General features: G+C 42.9%; 1 protein-coding gene across 2 annotated transcripts in view; it reads left to right on the top strand.

Annotated features, from left to right (window-relative positions):
* Positions 1 to 18,229, top strand: part of LOC119654308 (protein slit) — a 364,703-nt gene that overhangs the window by 130,469 nt on the left and 216,005 nt on the right. For both annotated transcript variants that reach the window (XM_038059629.1, XM_038059628.1), the window contains exon 3: positions 1,693 to 2,850. In XM_038059629.1, the coding sequence (XP_037915557.1) occupies positions 2,531 to 2,850 (320 nt within the window). In that variant the 5' untranslated portion in view covers positions 1,693 to 2,530. The remainder of the gene's footprint in view (positions 1 to 1,692; positions 2,851 to 18,229) is intronic.

Below are 18,229 nucleotides of genomic sequence, written 5' to 3'. Positions count from 1 at the left end.
TCTTAAAAGGCAGACGACCCATCCAATCCGAACTTTCCCAGCCGACAACAACATCCGCGCTACCTCCACTGGTACTCGTATTGTGGCCGTTTGAATACCGCCATAGGCTTTTCGTAAAGCCACAACAGACTCCTCGGCAAGTTCTTCCAATTTGAATTACTCTGAAGGAGGAAATTTCTCTTTCGATTTTACTTCATCGAGATCGTTGCATTGAATGTAGATCTCATGTTTTTGGGCACACACTGTGGCATTCTCCCCAACTGAGTTTTTGACTTGAGTGCGAAAGTCATCATCAATTTTTCCTACGCTGGATCTTTTCAGCTCGAACATGAGATCCCCCTTCTGGTTCTTCGGATTCTGTTCACATTTCCGCTCAGAACTTTTAAGTCGGGATCACCTTTGACCTTTCTGAGCACCTCCGAGTAGGACAGATTGCCATTACTGGAGATGACAATAGCCTCTGGAAGAATTCGCACTTTTGCTATTAATTTCGCTTTTTCCTGGTAACTTTAGTCTATCCATCATTTTCGTTCGTCTTGAGCTTCACAACGCCGACTGACTTTCAAACATTCGCACAATGCTTTCCTCCTTCTGAACTTTTAGTGCTGGTTTTCAAAATTGTCTGTCCGCCTTTTTTTCTTAGGCGGCTGCTGACTATTTAGAGGATCCCCTTCTTTTCGGGTACTCGCTTATTTCGCCGTGACTTGAGGGCAGTGCGGTTAGGTTTTCCTTGGGTCGCTTGTGACACTGTTGGCGCACCACGGCTCGGCGTATCCTTCGTATTGTTTTCCTCCATCTGCGATCTATTATAAAGGATTCTCATAGCCCTCGCCATATTCTTTATGGCTTGTTGCACGCTATACTTGTCCTTGATAAACTCAGACAGTTCAACTATTTGTGCCCCAAGCTGGGTGAAGGGTAATTTCTACGGATCGGGACTCTGTTCCCTGTTAGCCGTAGCAGGGTTACTCCTTTTAAACGCTACTTCACTTTTGGCCTTTACTGACCTCTGTACCTTATCTTTTACCATCTTTGATATTGGTGGAGACCTCATAGTTGACGAGCTTCTTTTGAATGTGTCTCTTTCTTGATCTTGGAGTACCGCCTACTGTCGCGCATCTTGAGCATATGCGGTGGGTGTTATCACGGTTTTTGTCATCCAAAGATCTGCCTTCAGTTCATCTCCATTTGGTCTTGTTACCGGTGTTCTCAGTAAAGTCGTACTTCGCTTGAAGACCTTCTTCTTCAGATCCAAATCACTTGTAGCATTATATTCCACGGTGGCCAAATTGTTCACCACCACGGTCGACGGATATCGATGTCCGGGAGCCCGCTTGCTCACCCCCAAAAGACACCGATATTGGTGCTCCGAGCCCCTGTGTTGAGTATTCGGTAATATGCAATATTTGTCTGTTTAGGGTGAGTATAATATCTACGTCTGTAATACGTACGTATATCTTGTAGTTTGAAAAAAAATATGAAACAATATTTCGGGTTTTTAGCCGTATATGAATGGGAAAATGTGGATGTGTGAGATGAACACAAAACCTTTATACTCGAATTTTGGACTGTTCCTAATTTTATTGAACCCTCACTTCCTGTGGAATTCTAACCATCCACAAATATATATATAGATATTTTTTGAAGCTGTTCACCCATAAAAACCGCTCTATAATTTTATTTTTCTTTCAGATGCTCCTACATCCCTTTACAATCAACAAACCAAGCGAAAAGCAACAGCCAGGAACACTTCTATCGGTGAAACACTGGTCAAGTGCCTGAAACAGTCGCAACTCCAACTAGGGTCCCTTTTGATTAGTGCATCTAAGTCAAAATTGAAAGTAACAATTCCACGACGAACCTCATGATGTAAGCGTACGCAACGCCCTATATTCAGTGAACCGCGAAGTGGAACGAACGGCATAAAAACCAAGCCAGGGATGAAAAAGTTTAAACGACACTTTAAAGTGCAATTGAATTAGTGCAAGTACGAATGCAGAGCATGCAAATCACCGCAAAAGGAAAGGATACAAAAAATAGTGTGAGAGGCTAAGTCGAGAGTGGCTGTGTAATTTGTGTGCATCTGTTCATGAAAAATAAAAACGCAAAAGTGCTTTTGTTTTACTCCCCCTTTTTGCCAAGGAAGCAGTTCCCGGGGGTGGCAACGGTTGCACCACAGTTGCATAGTGCCAGAGTGATTGCATTTTTGTAGCAATTTTTCTGTGTTTTTTATAAAAGTTTCCAAACGCCAAAAACATACTTGCTGCTAAACCACCAATTTCGAACGTTTCTGGCCATCGATAAAATCCCCATTTCGGCAGAAGCTATTCAAGCAGCTACATCCCCCTTCCTCCCGAGCACGGCCAATCGAACCAAAGATACTAGTGAGAGGGTTAACTCAGTGAAATCGGGTTCGCGCTCTTTCCGGTGTCTGCTTTGTTACGTATCCAATATTTTTTTCGGGTTTTCTTTTGTTCTGGGAAATTTACGTTGCGGGCGGTTTTCACTTTCGGTTTTATTTATGTGAAATATGTCGCGACCAGTAGCCCCATTAAATGGGGTGGTTCGGGCTGCCACCACATTCCTGATTTCAGCATTGGCAATAGTATCTTTTCGGGGACCGTTATCTGTTTTAGCGGAACCGTATGGTAGTGGCGTTGGAATACATATAGCCGGTGGTGGTAGTGGGGGTATTAGTAGTTTTGGGGGAGGGTATTTGAGTGAATCGGCAGGAACAGCGATAACAACGAGATGTCCTAGGATTTGTACGTGTAATGGACAAACTGTTGATTGTTCACATCGTGGATTGACACAGGTGCCAAAACGGATACCAGCTGAAACGGAAAGGCTGTAAGTATTTAGATTTATTGCTCTGTATTGATTGTTTTTGCTATTTTTTATTTTTAGTTCATCCACCATATAATCAAGCATAAATTATCCAACTAGAGAAGACCATTCATTTATGGCGGAAAATCTCGAAATCAGGGCTTCCGATTGCCACGTTCATATTTTTCAGTTACAAATCCCTTATGTGGAATTGCTTTTAGTGTCTACGGAATCCTCCCAGTACTACCTTGGTTCTTCGGAAAGCTATTTCCTCGTACTTTACCCTTGAACAAAAAAAGGAAAGAGAAAACTTCCTTGAAGCTCAGAATAGATATTTGGCAAAGGTTACATTTTTAACCCCATCCTCGAAGAGAGCGCGAAATTTAAGGAGAAGGAGGTGAGAAGTCCACCTTCTTCAATCCCGATGGAAGCTCGTGGACTTACCTTCTTAAAAAGTTATGGCCGCTTAGAATGATATTATCATGCTAAAGTTAGAATTTGCAACCCTACCTGGTTAAGGAGTGTAAATGAGGAAAGTATGCAAGAGATGGGAGAAAATCCTACCTATCTAGCCCATTAAAAATTTGGGCGGCCATTCACTCTCAAAAAGTAAGTAGTAGTAAGTAAAGTAAAGTTTGACTTGTAAGCGCCACCCTCCGAGATAGTGGCGATAAAGAGGGTATGCAGAAAAAGAAGAAGATTCTTCTTTTCTAGCATCGTTCAAGAATTCTGGCGGTTATATCCGTAGACAGGTTATAGCACCTCGAAAAGGGACTATTTTCGTATCATTAACAAGCTAATTGGGTAACCCCTTTGTACAAAGCGACGATGATTGCCCTTCAAATAAGCATATTAATGATACGAAAAAAGCCGCTTTTCGGGTCACCATAACTTTTTAACAAGTAGTGTCTGCTTCAGGGTTTTAGCGGGGATATAGAGGAGGGACCTCTTTCTTCCTCCTACATCTTTTCGTTTCCCCTTTTCTTCCCGTGGGCGGGGTAGTAAATTCAGCTTTGCCATGATGACGTCGAAATATTCCCTATTGCTGCACCACAAAATTTTGGAATTGACCACTACGATTTTTCAACAAGGGTTGAGCGGGAGGATCTCCCTCTTCTTCCTTCATATCCGTGTTCCTTTCTTTTTTTCCTCCGCTCTATCCCTGCAGGGACACGGTCGAAAATTAAACCCCACCGCTTTGTATAAATGGATCTCTAGAAGATAACGCACAGTTGAATATTTTACTATGTACACGTATAACTGTCATACGCTCATCCCTCCTTTATACATGAAGGGTGAAGCTTCCGGTTTCTCGACTTGTTTATCTAGTTCAGATCGTCAGCATAATAAAGTCCGGCATCAAGCCGATGCAGGCTTAGGACTCCCCAATCCCTAAAAACAGAGAAATTGTTTAGCTTCGGCCAAGCTTTTGGTCTGAACTGTAGGCGGATTTACGTAGAATATAATTTGCACCCTTGTCGGGTTTTGCGAATTATAAAAGGGAGCATAACATCTGCGAGCCGCTTCGGTCACGCTGTTCCTAGGGCAGAGGTGAGGCAGCGCCTGAAGAGTTGCCTCTGCCCTGGTAAGAAACCGTAGCCGTCTTCGCCCCTCTTTTAATCAACATGGTCTTTTCTTCATTAGCTCGTGAGCTGATGTTCTTGGTCTCTAATTCTTAACTAAAAAATGTCTCTTTTGGATTTGGCATGCTTTCGTCCTCCAAAAATACGACTATTCGAATAGGTTTATTAAGGTGGGTAATTTTCTGCAATCCAGAAATTTTTAGAAGGCAATGGAGGTAAATTCATTCCCGCACTTTAGGCTCAAATCGACGACATGACTTTCGCTACGAATATCTAGTCTATCATGGGTCGTCCATTCCTGGACTCTCTTGGAATTTCCCTATGATATTGTTATAGAAGGATTGGAGTCTTCATTAGAGAATCGTTGAAATCACTTTGTCCCAGGGGTATACACGATTGAAATGAGGGGATAACTGAAATTTAAAGCAAGGTTGGCCAAAATTACCACCCGGGTTGGATATGGTCAACTACAGGCGCTAATCTAAAGTAGCCACCTAACTAAACAACGAACGAAAAACTGAAATTCCGCAAATAATATAAAGATTGGTTCGATCGCGAACGTACCGCGTGATCCGTTCGCCCCGATCCTTCTAATGTTACTCCAGCCACAGCTTTTAAATTCGGCGCGGCATTTCTATTCCCTTATTCTCCTAAGAAATGTAGTACGAGTTTAAGTGATCAGCAATTTCATGAGTACGTGGACAACGGGTAAAAGGATTCCTAAGATGGCCTTGTAATTCGCAGAGGACGGCTGAGTTCAATGGAGTTGGACTATCTCAGCTAACCGACTACAGTGACAACGGTAATGAGGAGAATGCCCGGGACGTGACCGTCGATAGTTTTTACCAGAAGTTCCCGTACTCACACCAAATCCTTGGTTAGTGCCTTATCCAAGTGCCTCTCGGTCAACAGTGACGTCTTACTGATACTCAGACACTAAATTGTTGATGCTACGAACCGTTTTCCGGAAATCGTGCTATTGCAGCTTCACGGCATTAGAACAAAAAAACGTATCCAGAACCTTTGCTTAAAGTTAATGTAGGATTTAATGGTCATAGTGGACCTTTCTGAGACTTTTTCGATCAAATTATTCTAGCGCTCGCACAAAAAGTAAAAGATGAAAGGGGGAAAAAACAAATAAACTATTATCTGGATCGTATACGTCACAACTTCTAACGAATGAGCAATTGTGACAGAACCGGAAAATTAGAAACCACTTTTGTTCAAAGCAGAATTTTCCATTTCTAAACGTCGAACTTAAGAGTCAGCCTCTATTATTTCTGGGAGTTGAACCTTTCGACGACATTGATATTGTCTTTGGGGGGGGGGGGGGGGTTTAGCCTGCCGTCGGTATTTCCTCAAACGGATCTCCAAAACTCGGAAAATCGGGTAAGCAGATGATAATCCAATCTGTTGGGTCCGAGAGTCTGCAGCACTTTTAAAACAACATCACATCCAAAAGTGCTGCTGAAATGATTCCAGTCGAGGTTTTCTTGCGAAAAATTAGTGGGCTGGTGAGAAGTATGGATGTAGAACGCAGAAATACGGGAAGGTCTGAGTCCCATGATTCTTAGCAACGTAGATGCAGATCTTCGAAGCGTCAGTGGGCTCGTAATTTCAGGGGTTATCTAAAACGGAGAGATCGAGGGACCAACTGCCATGTTATCCAGTTGCTAGTCGGCCACGTCCGTTAATTCAATAGTATCTTCACTATTTTGGATTAGGTAATTCACCAAGATTCCCGGGTGTGGTTCAAATACAAACCTGAATGAGACGCTGTTGCGAATATGAGCCCGGGTAAATAGTGAAAAGAACTAGCTTAATGGCGTTCGTAATTTTAAAGGTGCAAAATAAGCTGCTGAAGGAAGCTAGAGGGCAAGGAAATAAAGGAACCGAAAGCGTGGAAGCTAAAGGAGATACAATAATACATGAAATGACCGTGAATAAAACTCCTAAGAAACGGTTTATCAACCGAGAAAATGTCCAAATAATGGTCCGTCGAAAGAAACTCACAAGTCTCTCGTCGACAAAACGTTGACCAATTAGAAAGTTTACAAGGATACCAACCAGGGAGCAAAGACAGTGACCGTTATTACCCGAGCGGTTGCCGTTACGGTAAACTGGATCCTGGAGACGATGAGGCTTGTCAAAAGCTAAGACCAATGAACACAGTGGATTTTGGAGATGGATTAAATTGCTTCACTGTGATCCAAAGAGTCATGTTCAATGTGTGGCAAGCTTATTGAAATCGCTCGTATCTCTCTCAGTGTTCATCAAAGGAGTGCCTCCCGGCATACACAGGGTGCATCGAATGCCCAACGCCCTACAACTGTTCTATGCAGGTACTGTTTTCCTAGCGTTTCATTACAAAGATGATCTCAAGCAACTTCTTCATCATCGCATCATCGCCCCATGCAACGCGGTCCAAAAGTGAATCTGAATAATACAGAATTTTTGAAGACCGCAATTGGACATAAACTTTCCTGTGGTGAGATTCCGGAACGAAAACGTCTTCCATTAAATAATTCATTGCTACAACTTTTCAGTTTATTATAAGCATATTACAAAACTACCCCACATTGGGCGCTATTTGAATAAAGTAATAGATTTCCGTCTATTGCTCGTAATACCGTGGCTATCATTCTAGACAGGAACTTTGAACTGTTGAGCAAGTGTCTAGACGTGAAGGAATGCAGAAAAAGATTTAAATATTTTTGTAAACTGCTATTATTGGTTGAAATTCCGAGTAAAAATTTCACCGCAATCATAAGTGGTAATGAAAGATGGTAGGTATCGGTGGCTGCTCCGAGGAGCCCAATTAGCGCTTTGGTGCGCCCTTTTAATACCCCAAACTACTAAGACCTTGACTGTTGTATGGGAGCAGAGAGGCAGTGTCCAGCCGGCTCGGATCTTCAGAGCTAGCCAGGAACATTCACGAAAGAAAGAAGCTCTCCCACCCTGCAGCTAGAAATCTCTCTGAGGTCCTGGCGATTAGCCAGAGCCGGGCAATCGCAGAGCAAGTGCATGAGGGTTTCCCTTCCTTCTCCGCAGCTTCGGCAATGCGAATTGCAGGGTCATGGTCCCCTAAGGACTGCTGCTAGGTAGGCCCCCGACAGCTGCCAGCGGAACACCGACTGTATTCGCCGAAGGACTGCCAAGAGCAGAGCCTTGCCTGGCTAATCCATCAGCCCGCTCATTCCCTTCTATGTTGCTATGCCCGGGAACCCAGAGAAAAGTGACCTTGAGCGTGCCGCCCAGACGGTTCAGCACGTCTCTGCACTGCCCCACCAGCCTGGAAGATGACGTCGCTGATAATACTGTCGCCGGTAATACTGTGCAGCTATATCTTATGTAACACCGTGTCGTTTCCTATCTAGCGTCTTCCGCTCCAGTATTAGTGTGCACGCATTAAAAATTGATGGTGATGGCCTAACTTCCATGAAGTAACAAGTTACATCAACTTTTACATTCCTTCTCAGGAGTATCAAATTTGAAGCCCTCGCACATACCAATAGACACTCCAGCTCTCAAGACTCCTGTACTGAATGTATCTGATCCAAATCAAAATAAAAAGCAAACAAAAGTGCCATATATCATACATTACTTTTAAAAAGTTATGAATTCTCATAACAAAGATATGAACTAACGGTCTGAAGAATCTTATTTACTGTATCAATTACCAGATTTAGATCTTCGAATGCCGAAGGCGCCTGCTTTCTGTGTACTTTTAAAATTTGTGCATATGTTACATAAGAGCTGCACTATAAATTACTAACGGTTTACATTTCATGGGAGTAAACACCGTATTTTATGCTTTGATCGTCAAACAGTTGTTTTACCCACAGCAAAAACCGATTTATTTACATTAAAGATTATGAACGTGGGTCTAATTTCCATTTTAAATTTATTGCAACTTGTGTACCTGGTTTTTATTCTGATTTCTTTAAAGTGCTAATTTGAGCCTTGTGTGAAACGCCCGCTGACCATAAAGACTCCGAGACAACACTTTGCGAGGCGCTTTCTTCCATTATAACCCTATTTACCCTAATTGAAGTTCCGGCGTCAGCAGCCTTTGGACAAGAGGCGTGTAATTTGGTAACCGCTTAACACTTTCTCTGTGCCCGCCGACATGCTAACAATTGAACAAGAACTAGAGCTTTCATCTATGGAAAATAAGATTCGATTGTATTGCAATGAACCCATTGAACTATTCAAAGTTCAGACTAATGGACGTTGGACGGCCCCTGCGCCGGTACTCAATTGTGGTCATTGTCGAGCAAGATCACTAACAGAAAATTGAATAAAATTAGCACCTAAGCCCCTGCTGTCTAGCAGGCATCCGACATTTTATCCACTTGTACTGCAAGAGGGCCTGGTCCATTGGAAGTATCTGCTGGATACGAGAATGGGTGAGCGAAACCAATGGAATGCCACACAAATTGACCATAAGTACGTACTTAACCAAGACATAATTCAATTTTGCACTAATTCGATAGTCAGCGGGCAGTTGACGCTGCGCGAGATCAAGTTAATTCAATTGAAAGTGAAAACTGCGTGATGTGTGGATGCTGCAAATTGTTGTTTTGGCGAGATTGAAGATTGATGATTGACAGTTTTGTCGATTGAGATGTTTACTTTTGAGTGCTGAGTGGTTAGTGATGACTTTACGGGGGAAAAGTGCAAGGGAGCATATGCACGCAATGAAGTAGAAGGTTCCACTCATCACAGTTTTTCGATAATCTGGATCATTTCCAAAGAGTCTACAGAAATCTTCTGATCCACGGTTCATGTAACGAAAAAAGAAAGAAGGCCACAGACCCGGGACTTTCACTATAACAAAAAACATGTAAGCTTATGCACCCGGAGATCTTCTCAGTCGGAGTGTGACTAAATGATTCAGCAGCGATCAAAGCGAGGAAGGGTTTGGCGATGATCGGATACAAAGACTTGGACGGAATTACCTCAATGTCCAAGATCTATGAAGGTTTACAGACTCAGGTAAGGCTACAATCAGTGAGCAAATCTAATGTGTTACGACTAAGGAGAGCATACAATGACAGACAGATAACTTCGATAAGTCTACCTGTCAAACCTTCGAAGTGCGAGAACAGAGCCCAATGGAAAATGCCTTAAGTCCTAGTTATTTGGTCATATCGCGAACGCTTGCACTGGTTCACAAAGCAGGTCCCATCTGTGTCGCAAATGTGAAGATCAAGGTCATTTTGCATAAAAACCAGATGAAATGAGAAATAGCGACATCGCCCAGCTCGCAGGAAGCAATAAATACTCAGTTTTCAGGAAGACGTTTCTAACTAAGTTCAAATGAAGTTTATACTATACCACTAAATCTGGATTACTATCGGATGGTCCAACACCTGCTCTTCCAAAACATATTTGAAAACACCGTCGATCAGCATAGTAGGGTGTAGACATCTGACAAAAACAACAAGTAATTATATAGAGACCTGCGGAATTCGAGCTATGAAAGATGCGGCAAAATATTCAGAGCGAAAATTCACACATGCACCTGACTATAACGAAAGACAAAAACAAAGCCGACTCTGACCCATAAGGTGGTGTGTACAGGTCGGCCACGTAATCACTAAAATCCAAACGCTCCTCACTGATTACTTGTCCTAAGTTATGACAGAGTATAGTGACCACTCTTCCCCCAGAAAGTAAGAATTACGCTAGCACACCTTACGTAAACTCTGACACAGTTACAGTATTCACCGATAAGGAAGCTTTAGATGTCAGAAGGAAACTCGGTGCAAGTAAAACCCCGATGTCACCGACCAAGTATGTCTATCCAAGCTTTTTTGGCATACCTAAAAGAAGAATTTCCCGAAAAATGTAAACTCATTCTGAGGTCCGGTAAACCATTGGCACATCCCCTCATATAGACTTATATGTCTGATCAGCCCCACAGTCAAACTAGTTGCGTGAATAATATACAATAGATTACTTCCTATCGCGGAAAAGAAAAAAAATATCTTTTTGACAAAAAGTTTAGATTTCGTAAGACCAGATTAACAGTTAAAGCAACTGATATGATGGCCTTCCCGGCTAAGACTACAATAAAAGAAATCATATGTGAAGAATACGTTCATCTCCGCAAAATGAAACAAAATTCGTCAAACTACAAACTCAAAACCACATTGAACCCATCAATTTTTTTTTACTTTCTCTGACATAGCACGAAAATATTCCCTACAATTGGTCCTTTACTGTGGATATTAGCTCCTTAACCGTCGACTTCGCAGATGATGTCGGGTTAGAAATAGTAGCAAAACGTCAGACCAGATCAAGGCTTATACAAACCACCCAATCTAGGGGCTCAATCCCTGTTTGTAAAAATCCAGGCTGTCAGTTACTGAACAAAAGGAGATAACAGTGAAAATAAGGATTGGCCAACAGGGAATCTACTTGCACCAGCGCTCAAATATCTGAGCGTAATAACCGACAGAAACTTTAACCTCAAGAGACGCATTGAGAGTATAGCAGCTAAAGGATCTTACACCGCTGCAATGATCCCGAAGTTGTTATAGATGGCCAAGACAAACAGATGTCTTCTTATTACAAGGGTAGTTAGTTCCTTTCTACTTTCGGCAGCTCTAGTTTGGGCAAGCAAACTGTAGTAAACTAGAAATAACGCATCGCCTAAGTGCACCTCGATTGACGTGACATATACAGAACAAGGATACGTATGTTCCTTTTCTTGATTTTGTCCTTTCAGCCAGGGCTGCTCCCTACAAACATCTTGGCGAAGAAAGGCCAACGTCTCTACGATAAAGGGTATGCAATTGACTAGATTCGGCTCTTATTGCCACTGTGTGAAATGATTTCGCTATCGCATACCGTACCGCGAAAAAACTTGCAGGTGGCTTGAGAGAAGACACTAACAGTCGATATCTTGTCCATAACGACGAGCAGCTCCAGAAGTAGTGACAACAGTTCACCACAGTTCCCAAACGTGTAACATCCAGTGAAGTCCTACCTCTTATGGACGAAATTTCTTGTTACCGTATCATGCGAGATACAGACTGGTCCTTCAGGCAAAAGTGAAATCACTTTGGGGCATCAACGCACTTAAGCAGAACAAGGGCGCTGAGCTTCATGGTTTCCCCATCATTGCAGTTCGTGGAGACCTGTTTGCTCCATTCAACCATAAATTCTGGGAATTTGAGATCTTTCCCAGTAAGATTGAAAAAGGGAATGATCGCCAAGATTCCGAAGAAAGGAAAGGACTCCCATCTTGAATATGTGTACCTTGCCGTCGTAAAAAACATAGCTAAAATAATCCTGCGAGATCACCTGCATCAAATAATAACTGGAAATCATGACAGAGAGCAGGCCGATATCCACTCTTGACCCTCCTGCAATGATCACATCAATCCCCTTCGAATCATTTTTGAGGAATGTACCGAGTTCGGATCTCCGCTGCACCTGCTTTTCACCGATTTCAGGAAGTCTTTCCATAGTGTGAACATGGAGTATATCTGGCGTGCTCTACGCAGAGATGCAAAAGTTAATAACTATTATCGGAGCGATATATTTCTTGTTCTTCTTCTTCAGCCATTGTTCCATTAGAAATCAGCTTGTCTTGATCGGTTGTGCCATTTCTTTTTTTCAAAATTTTGATCTGGATGGAGTTACAAAGCTGCATCAAGCCAGCGTTACTTCGGCCGGCCCTTTGGTCTTTTCCCATCGACTTCAATGTTTAGACCAATCTTGACGTGTCACGCCACCAGTACAATGAAACATCTTCGTTCCCATTACAGCAAGACGCCGTTCTTTGTCTTTTGTAGTCGGCCAACACTCAGAACTATAGAGAGCGGCAGATGGACGATATTGCAGTAAATTTTAGATCTGGGACGTGCGCTGATACGTCGATCACAAATAACACCAGTTGTGGAATGCCACCTCATCCAGGATGCGTTAATGCGTGAAGCAATTTCATTACGCAGTTCTCCATTGGCTGATAGCATTGACTCGAGATATTTAAATCGCTGAGTTCTGGCAATGGCAGTAACCTGCCCCTCGAGATATTTAAATCGCTCAGTTCTGGTAATGACAGTAACCTGCCCAGAACTGAGCGATTTAAATATCTCCGGTCAATGCTATCAGCCAATAGAGAACTACGTTATGCTCCTCACATAAGGAAACACAAAACCTTTTATACCTGAAGCGTCAAGCTTCCGGTTTCCCGACTTGTTCTATTTTATTTTCAGGTTTAACTGAACTGTGTTTATTTCATTAGATGCAGGCGAATCCCCATGTTTCAGTATTTTGCGGGATCAGGTGAGGACTCACGCACCGGCAAAGGCACGTAAACTTTTGCGAAATGACACTGGGATAGCTGTTCCCTCTTGGTTGTCTCCGGCCACTCAGGATAGCCTTTTCACCATCGCAATTCCATTTGGCCGTTACGCTCTTCCTATCTATAGCAACGGACAAAACATCGAGGCGTCGATCAATTTGTCTATATTGGTAGTGTTGCTTCGGCTGACAGCTGCACCGAGCTTAATGGTGTGCTACATCCATTTCGGCTGTTTAGTTTATAATTATATTGGAGCTGGATGAAAGGTGACCCCTACTGTTACTCAAAGGCCCCATGCCTGCTTTAACACTTTCCTCCATCATCGGAATAATCTAATTACCCCAGGATGACCGACTAGTGGGCGTCCTAGAAGCAAATGGGGTAAAACAGTAAAGAAAGAGTGTAGGCTTCTTGGGAAATCTAGAAGGAGCAGATGCACATTTCAGTAAATCGGCAGTGATGACGCATGGGCGTGGTGGAAAGGCTATGCCCCATTTAGAGCACGTCAGCCATATATACATGTCTATCCTTTAATAGCAAAAAAAAGTAGCACTTACTATATGAGTGCCTATGCCTGCATCAGATTTTAGATTTCTGGTGCAACTAACAAAAGCGAATTTGGGATATTCTGCTAAACGAGGGTATCGGTACCAATGGACTACTACAATTTGAGTACTCAATAGTTATACCTTCACCAGATACATTCTATTCTGTCAGTTTTTCCTGCATAAATAACGTGGATAGCCGTGGCGAATTTTTAAAGCTACTGTTTCTTGCTGGCGATATCGAATCCTCGGTAAATAATGCATGGCAGCCACAAGCTTGACTCCATGCCATCCTTTTCAAATTGCGCAACGAGGAATATTCCTTCGGACTAGCTCTCACTTGTTTCCTTCATTCATTCGTTATTTAGTGGCGCTGGGTGGTGAAGTAACTTTTCGATTACCCTTGGTATGGTGATTAATAGTTGGCAGTGTACCTTAAAATCTCCCATACCGAATGAAGAGAAAATTTTTAACTTTTTAAACTTTTAGTCAAGTTCTGCTGATTGCGCAATTGTCCCTCTTAGTCACCATTTTAATCCCCTGGAGCCAGGATATGAGACTATTAGAAAAGAACCTAAATAATGATATCGGCATATTTTAGTTATTTGTGAAATTCTCACCAAAAATTTTCAGAAGATATCGTGCTAAGATAAAGAATACGCGGGGCTACATATAAAGTAAGGTGCCAAAAGTAACTCATCCTATAAGCCTATAATAGCTTGAAAGTTATCAAGTAAATGTAGAAGTTCCTGCAGAAGGACGTATCATTTTGACGAATATGGAACATGCAAACATTTCACACTAAATAATCTGACTTCGAGAGAGAACTACTCAATGGCACAACCCAATCTCTACACATCAAAGGAGTAGAGGTTGAACAAGCACCTCACCCCCCACATATACTTCAAGAAGTCAAGGACACACGAAAAACATTGAGAAGCAACGAAGGAGTTTATGTTGAAGATAACTGTGCAGCTTCTAACTGCAAGGGGTGACCAAACTTTATGAAATCATAAACATTATTTGCTCTAACAAAACTTTGCCGGAAGATTGTCGCATTTACCCTGAGAGATCTATAAAGGGAGATCATTCTTGTGTTTGTCAAAAATAATTAAAAAAAGATTCGAATCCTGCTTAAAAAATATGGTTGGCGAATAGTAGGGAGGATTTTAACGTAGAAAATCAACGATTGATCAGATATTTTCAGACGCTGGTGAAGTGTTGGGAATATATCGCTTATGTCCTTGAATTTTCGCGGCATACGACAGTATAATGACAATGAATCAGGCTAACGCTCAAGTAAAGATACGAAGCTAATTAAGCAAGTGTTTCAGCACCGGCTCCGGATGAAAGTAAGGCGGTGGATTTATCGCAACTTTATTTAACACCGCTCTGCAGGTGATATAAATATGCCGGTACAATCGAAAGTGAGCGTAGAGAAGGTCCTGGTGAAGCTCAACAAAGTAACGAGAGAATTTGGCCTAAAAATAAAGGAGGGGAAGACCACATGATCCAAATCAAAAGAAAGCTGCCAATCAGACAAAATGCAACACTAAACAATTATAACTTATAACAAGCCCAAAGGTCGACTGTCGCACCAGACAACAACGAAATGGACGAAATCAACATGTGAATCGTGCTTGCCAAAAACAAATTTTATTGTAACTCGTACTGTCAAATCTGAAAAATTAAAATGTATGTTACACAGGAAAGTTCACAATATATAAACTTTGAATTGGCCGGCAAGAGAATCCCCAGGCGCCTACTCAAAAGCCAATTGACAGGGAAACTACCACCAGGAAAACTCCGAAACAAGCTGATCTGTTTCCAAAATTGGAGAACGCGGTGGTTGGACTGAGGAGGATGAAAACAAGGAATTCGAAAAACCAAGGAAAGTCATTGTACTGTGGCGCAATAGAGGGAAGGTATCCGACCACCCAGTGTAATTCTTATTCGGCAAAAAGAACAGAAAACTTTGTGTTGTACAAACAAAAGAATGCCTTCTTATCTCTTTGAAGCTTGCTTATCTGGAATAAATCTGCAAAACCTCATTCGTGTTAATACGGAGGTCTCAAAAACCCTTTGGCCCGAACTGCGTAATTGTCAAGTCTAACTACGTTTAGCATATTAGCACGGGGGTTGGTTTTGTTCTCACGTTATTGGATGTCAAAGTACTATATATCTTATATCGAAAATCGAAGATATAGTGTTCTGTTCACTTCTGTGTAGAATATAGGGTATCCACATAGTCTCATCTTTCTTGTAGTTACCTTTTTTCTCATTTTATTGCCAATGGAACTGTTTGTCTGTTTCATTAGCACCATACTTAACAGTGTACAACTGATAGACTTACAAAATTGGGACAAACACATAGATGAACACAAATATCCGTGACGACAGAGCTTCGAACGAGGTGCAGCGAAATCCAGAGACTGACACTACATCGTGAGGTCAAAAAGCAAAGATGAAGGGCAAATTCCAACGGGAATTTTAAGCTGCTTCTTAATAAGTTTTTCAGTCTAGCAGCTGGTATTAAGCATTCTCTCAGGTGCATTTACCTATTTTGGACAAGTGCTGAATTTTTTTTTTAAGTTGAAATCTTAGTTAGTTAGTTTAGTTAAATGGGGGGAGCCGCAGCTCCGAGCACTCAGGCCATTATTAGGCCCATTGTACTATCCCCGTAAGTTCCCCGTATTCAATGGCTTCCCGCCTACGGTGTTCGCAGGCTTTAGCGAATCTGAGAACATTCTCAAGAGGCAGAGAGTGTGCAAATTCTTCATTGAAGAAAACCGTGCCAAGGTGTCTTCGTCTGAGATCTGAGGATGCCGGGCAGCTGCATAAAAAGTGCAGGGCTGTCTCCTCCTCCTCCTCCTCACATTGGCTGCACATAGCCGAAACCACTACCCCAATCTTTTCCATATGGTAGTTTAAGGGGCAGTGTCCCGTCAAAAGCCCTACTAGGGTTTTCATGTCCCACTTCTTAAGGGACAACAAAAATGCCGCTCTAGTGGCCCTAGGCTCCTTCACAAGGATTTTCGCTTGCCGGCAAGAGTCCAAATTTCTCCACTCGGTTGCGTGAATCGTTACAATTTCACCCTTCAGAGAAGACTTGACAGTAGATGGTCGGATTCTAAGAGCTGGTTCTGGGCCCACCATTGTGGATCCAGACCCTTGGCGAGCCAGTCTATCAGCCCCCTCATTACCGGCGATGTTAGAGTGCCCCGGCACCCACATCAGGAATGTTTCGTTCAGTGGGCCAAGTTTCAGCAGCACCTGATGACAACTCCACACCAACTGGCTTGATATGTTATTGCCATCTAGTGCTGATAATGCCGCCCGACTGTCGGAACAGATTCGAATGGTGCGACCCCTCCATTTTTGTCGCAGACATTCTTCTGCTCCCAATGAAATGGCATATATCTCCGCCTGAAATATGGTCGTCATTTTTCCGAGGGGTCGGGCCAATTCTATAATCGGATTCTCCGAGAACACGCCTGCACCCGATCCATCCTCCGTGACTGACCCGTCGGTGAAGATTATTAGGTCTGTAATCTGAAAAGACTCATGGCCACTTGTCAACCATTCTTCTCTTTCGGTGATTACGACAGTGTATGTCTTTTCAAAAACGAATCTGGAAACCATATGATCGGTCGGCATCAGGGCTACCGGATGTTTTTCAAGGAATTTCCATATAGACGCATGCCCGTTGGATTGGCCGCCTTTCCACGCCCCAATGGTATCGAGCCTATATGCGTCATTGGCTGCTTTCTGTTTCACCTCCAAGTGGATGGGGGGTAAATTTAGGATGGCTTCATGTGCCGCAGTCGGCGTAGTACTCATTGCTCCAGTAATACTTAGGCAACCAAGTTTCTGAATCTGCGTTAGCAGCTTTCTGCTGTTAGCAAAGTTCAGTCTTGGCCACCAGACGATGCATGCATACATCAAAATGGGTTTTATTATGGATGTATACATCCAATATATCCGTTTAGGTGAAAGTCCCCAGGTCTTACCTATCGCATTCCTACAGCACCAGAGCAATCTGCAGGATTTCTAGTATTGTTCCTGGATATGATGCTTCCACGTTAACTTGGAGTCGAAATGTACTCCTAAGTACTTGAATGTTTGTGCCAGCTGGATTTCCGCCCCTGCTAAGGTGGGTAGCGTATAGCTGCCCCACCTGGCGTTCCTAGTGATCATAACTAGTCCAGTCTTCCTAGCGTTCACCGTGAGTCCATTGCGGAGGCACCAGCTGTGGATTACATGCAGAGTTGCATTCAAGCGGTCACATACTGTGTCCGCAAACTTGCCGGTAATTATTACGGCTAGGTCGTCCGCAAATGCTTGCGCGAAGACTTTTTTGTCCTCCAGGAGCCACAGCAGGGTATCCATCACCAAGAGCCATAACAGTGGAGAGAGAACCCCTCCCTGTGGGCAGCCCCTGAGACATCCTGCTTCAATAGACTTCTGGCCGACCGATATGTGGATTTTTCTCCACTCTAGCATGTGAAGGATCCAACTGATTAGCAGCGGTTCGATTCCATGTTGTCTTGCCGCATCACAAATTGCCGCAAATGAGGCATAATTGAAGGCACCTTCGATGTCCATGAATGCGCCTAAAGCGTATTCTTTATCAGACATCGCCTTTTCAATTTTTGCCGTAAGTTCATGGAGTGCTGTCTTCGTGGATTTGCCTTTCTGGTAGGCGTGTTGCCTATGGTGAAGTGGCCATTTAGAAATGTGTGTATCCCTTATGAACCGATCTACTAATCTTTCTAGTCCTTCTAGCAGAAAGGACGTTAGGTTGATCGGTCGAAAGTTTTTGCGTCTGTGTAGGTGGGTTTTCCTGGTTTGGGAATGAACAACACCTTCACATCCCGCCATATAATTGGAATATAAGCGTGTGCTAGGCATGCCCGATATATATTCCGAATGTGTAGACCCAGGGCATCCATTCC

Source organism: Hermetia illucens, chromosome 4, assembly GCF_905115235.1.
Source record: "Hermetia illucens chromosome 4, iHerIll2.2.curated.20191125, whole genome shotgun sequence".
Classification (NCBI taxonomy): Eukaryota; Metazoa; Arthropoda; class Insecta; order Diptera; family Stratiomyidae; genus Hermetia; species Hermetia illucens.
This window is presented reverse-complemented; position numbering and strand designations above follow the sequence as displayed.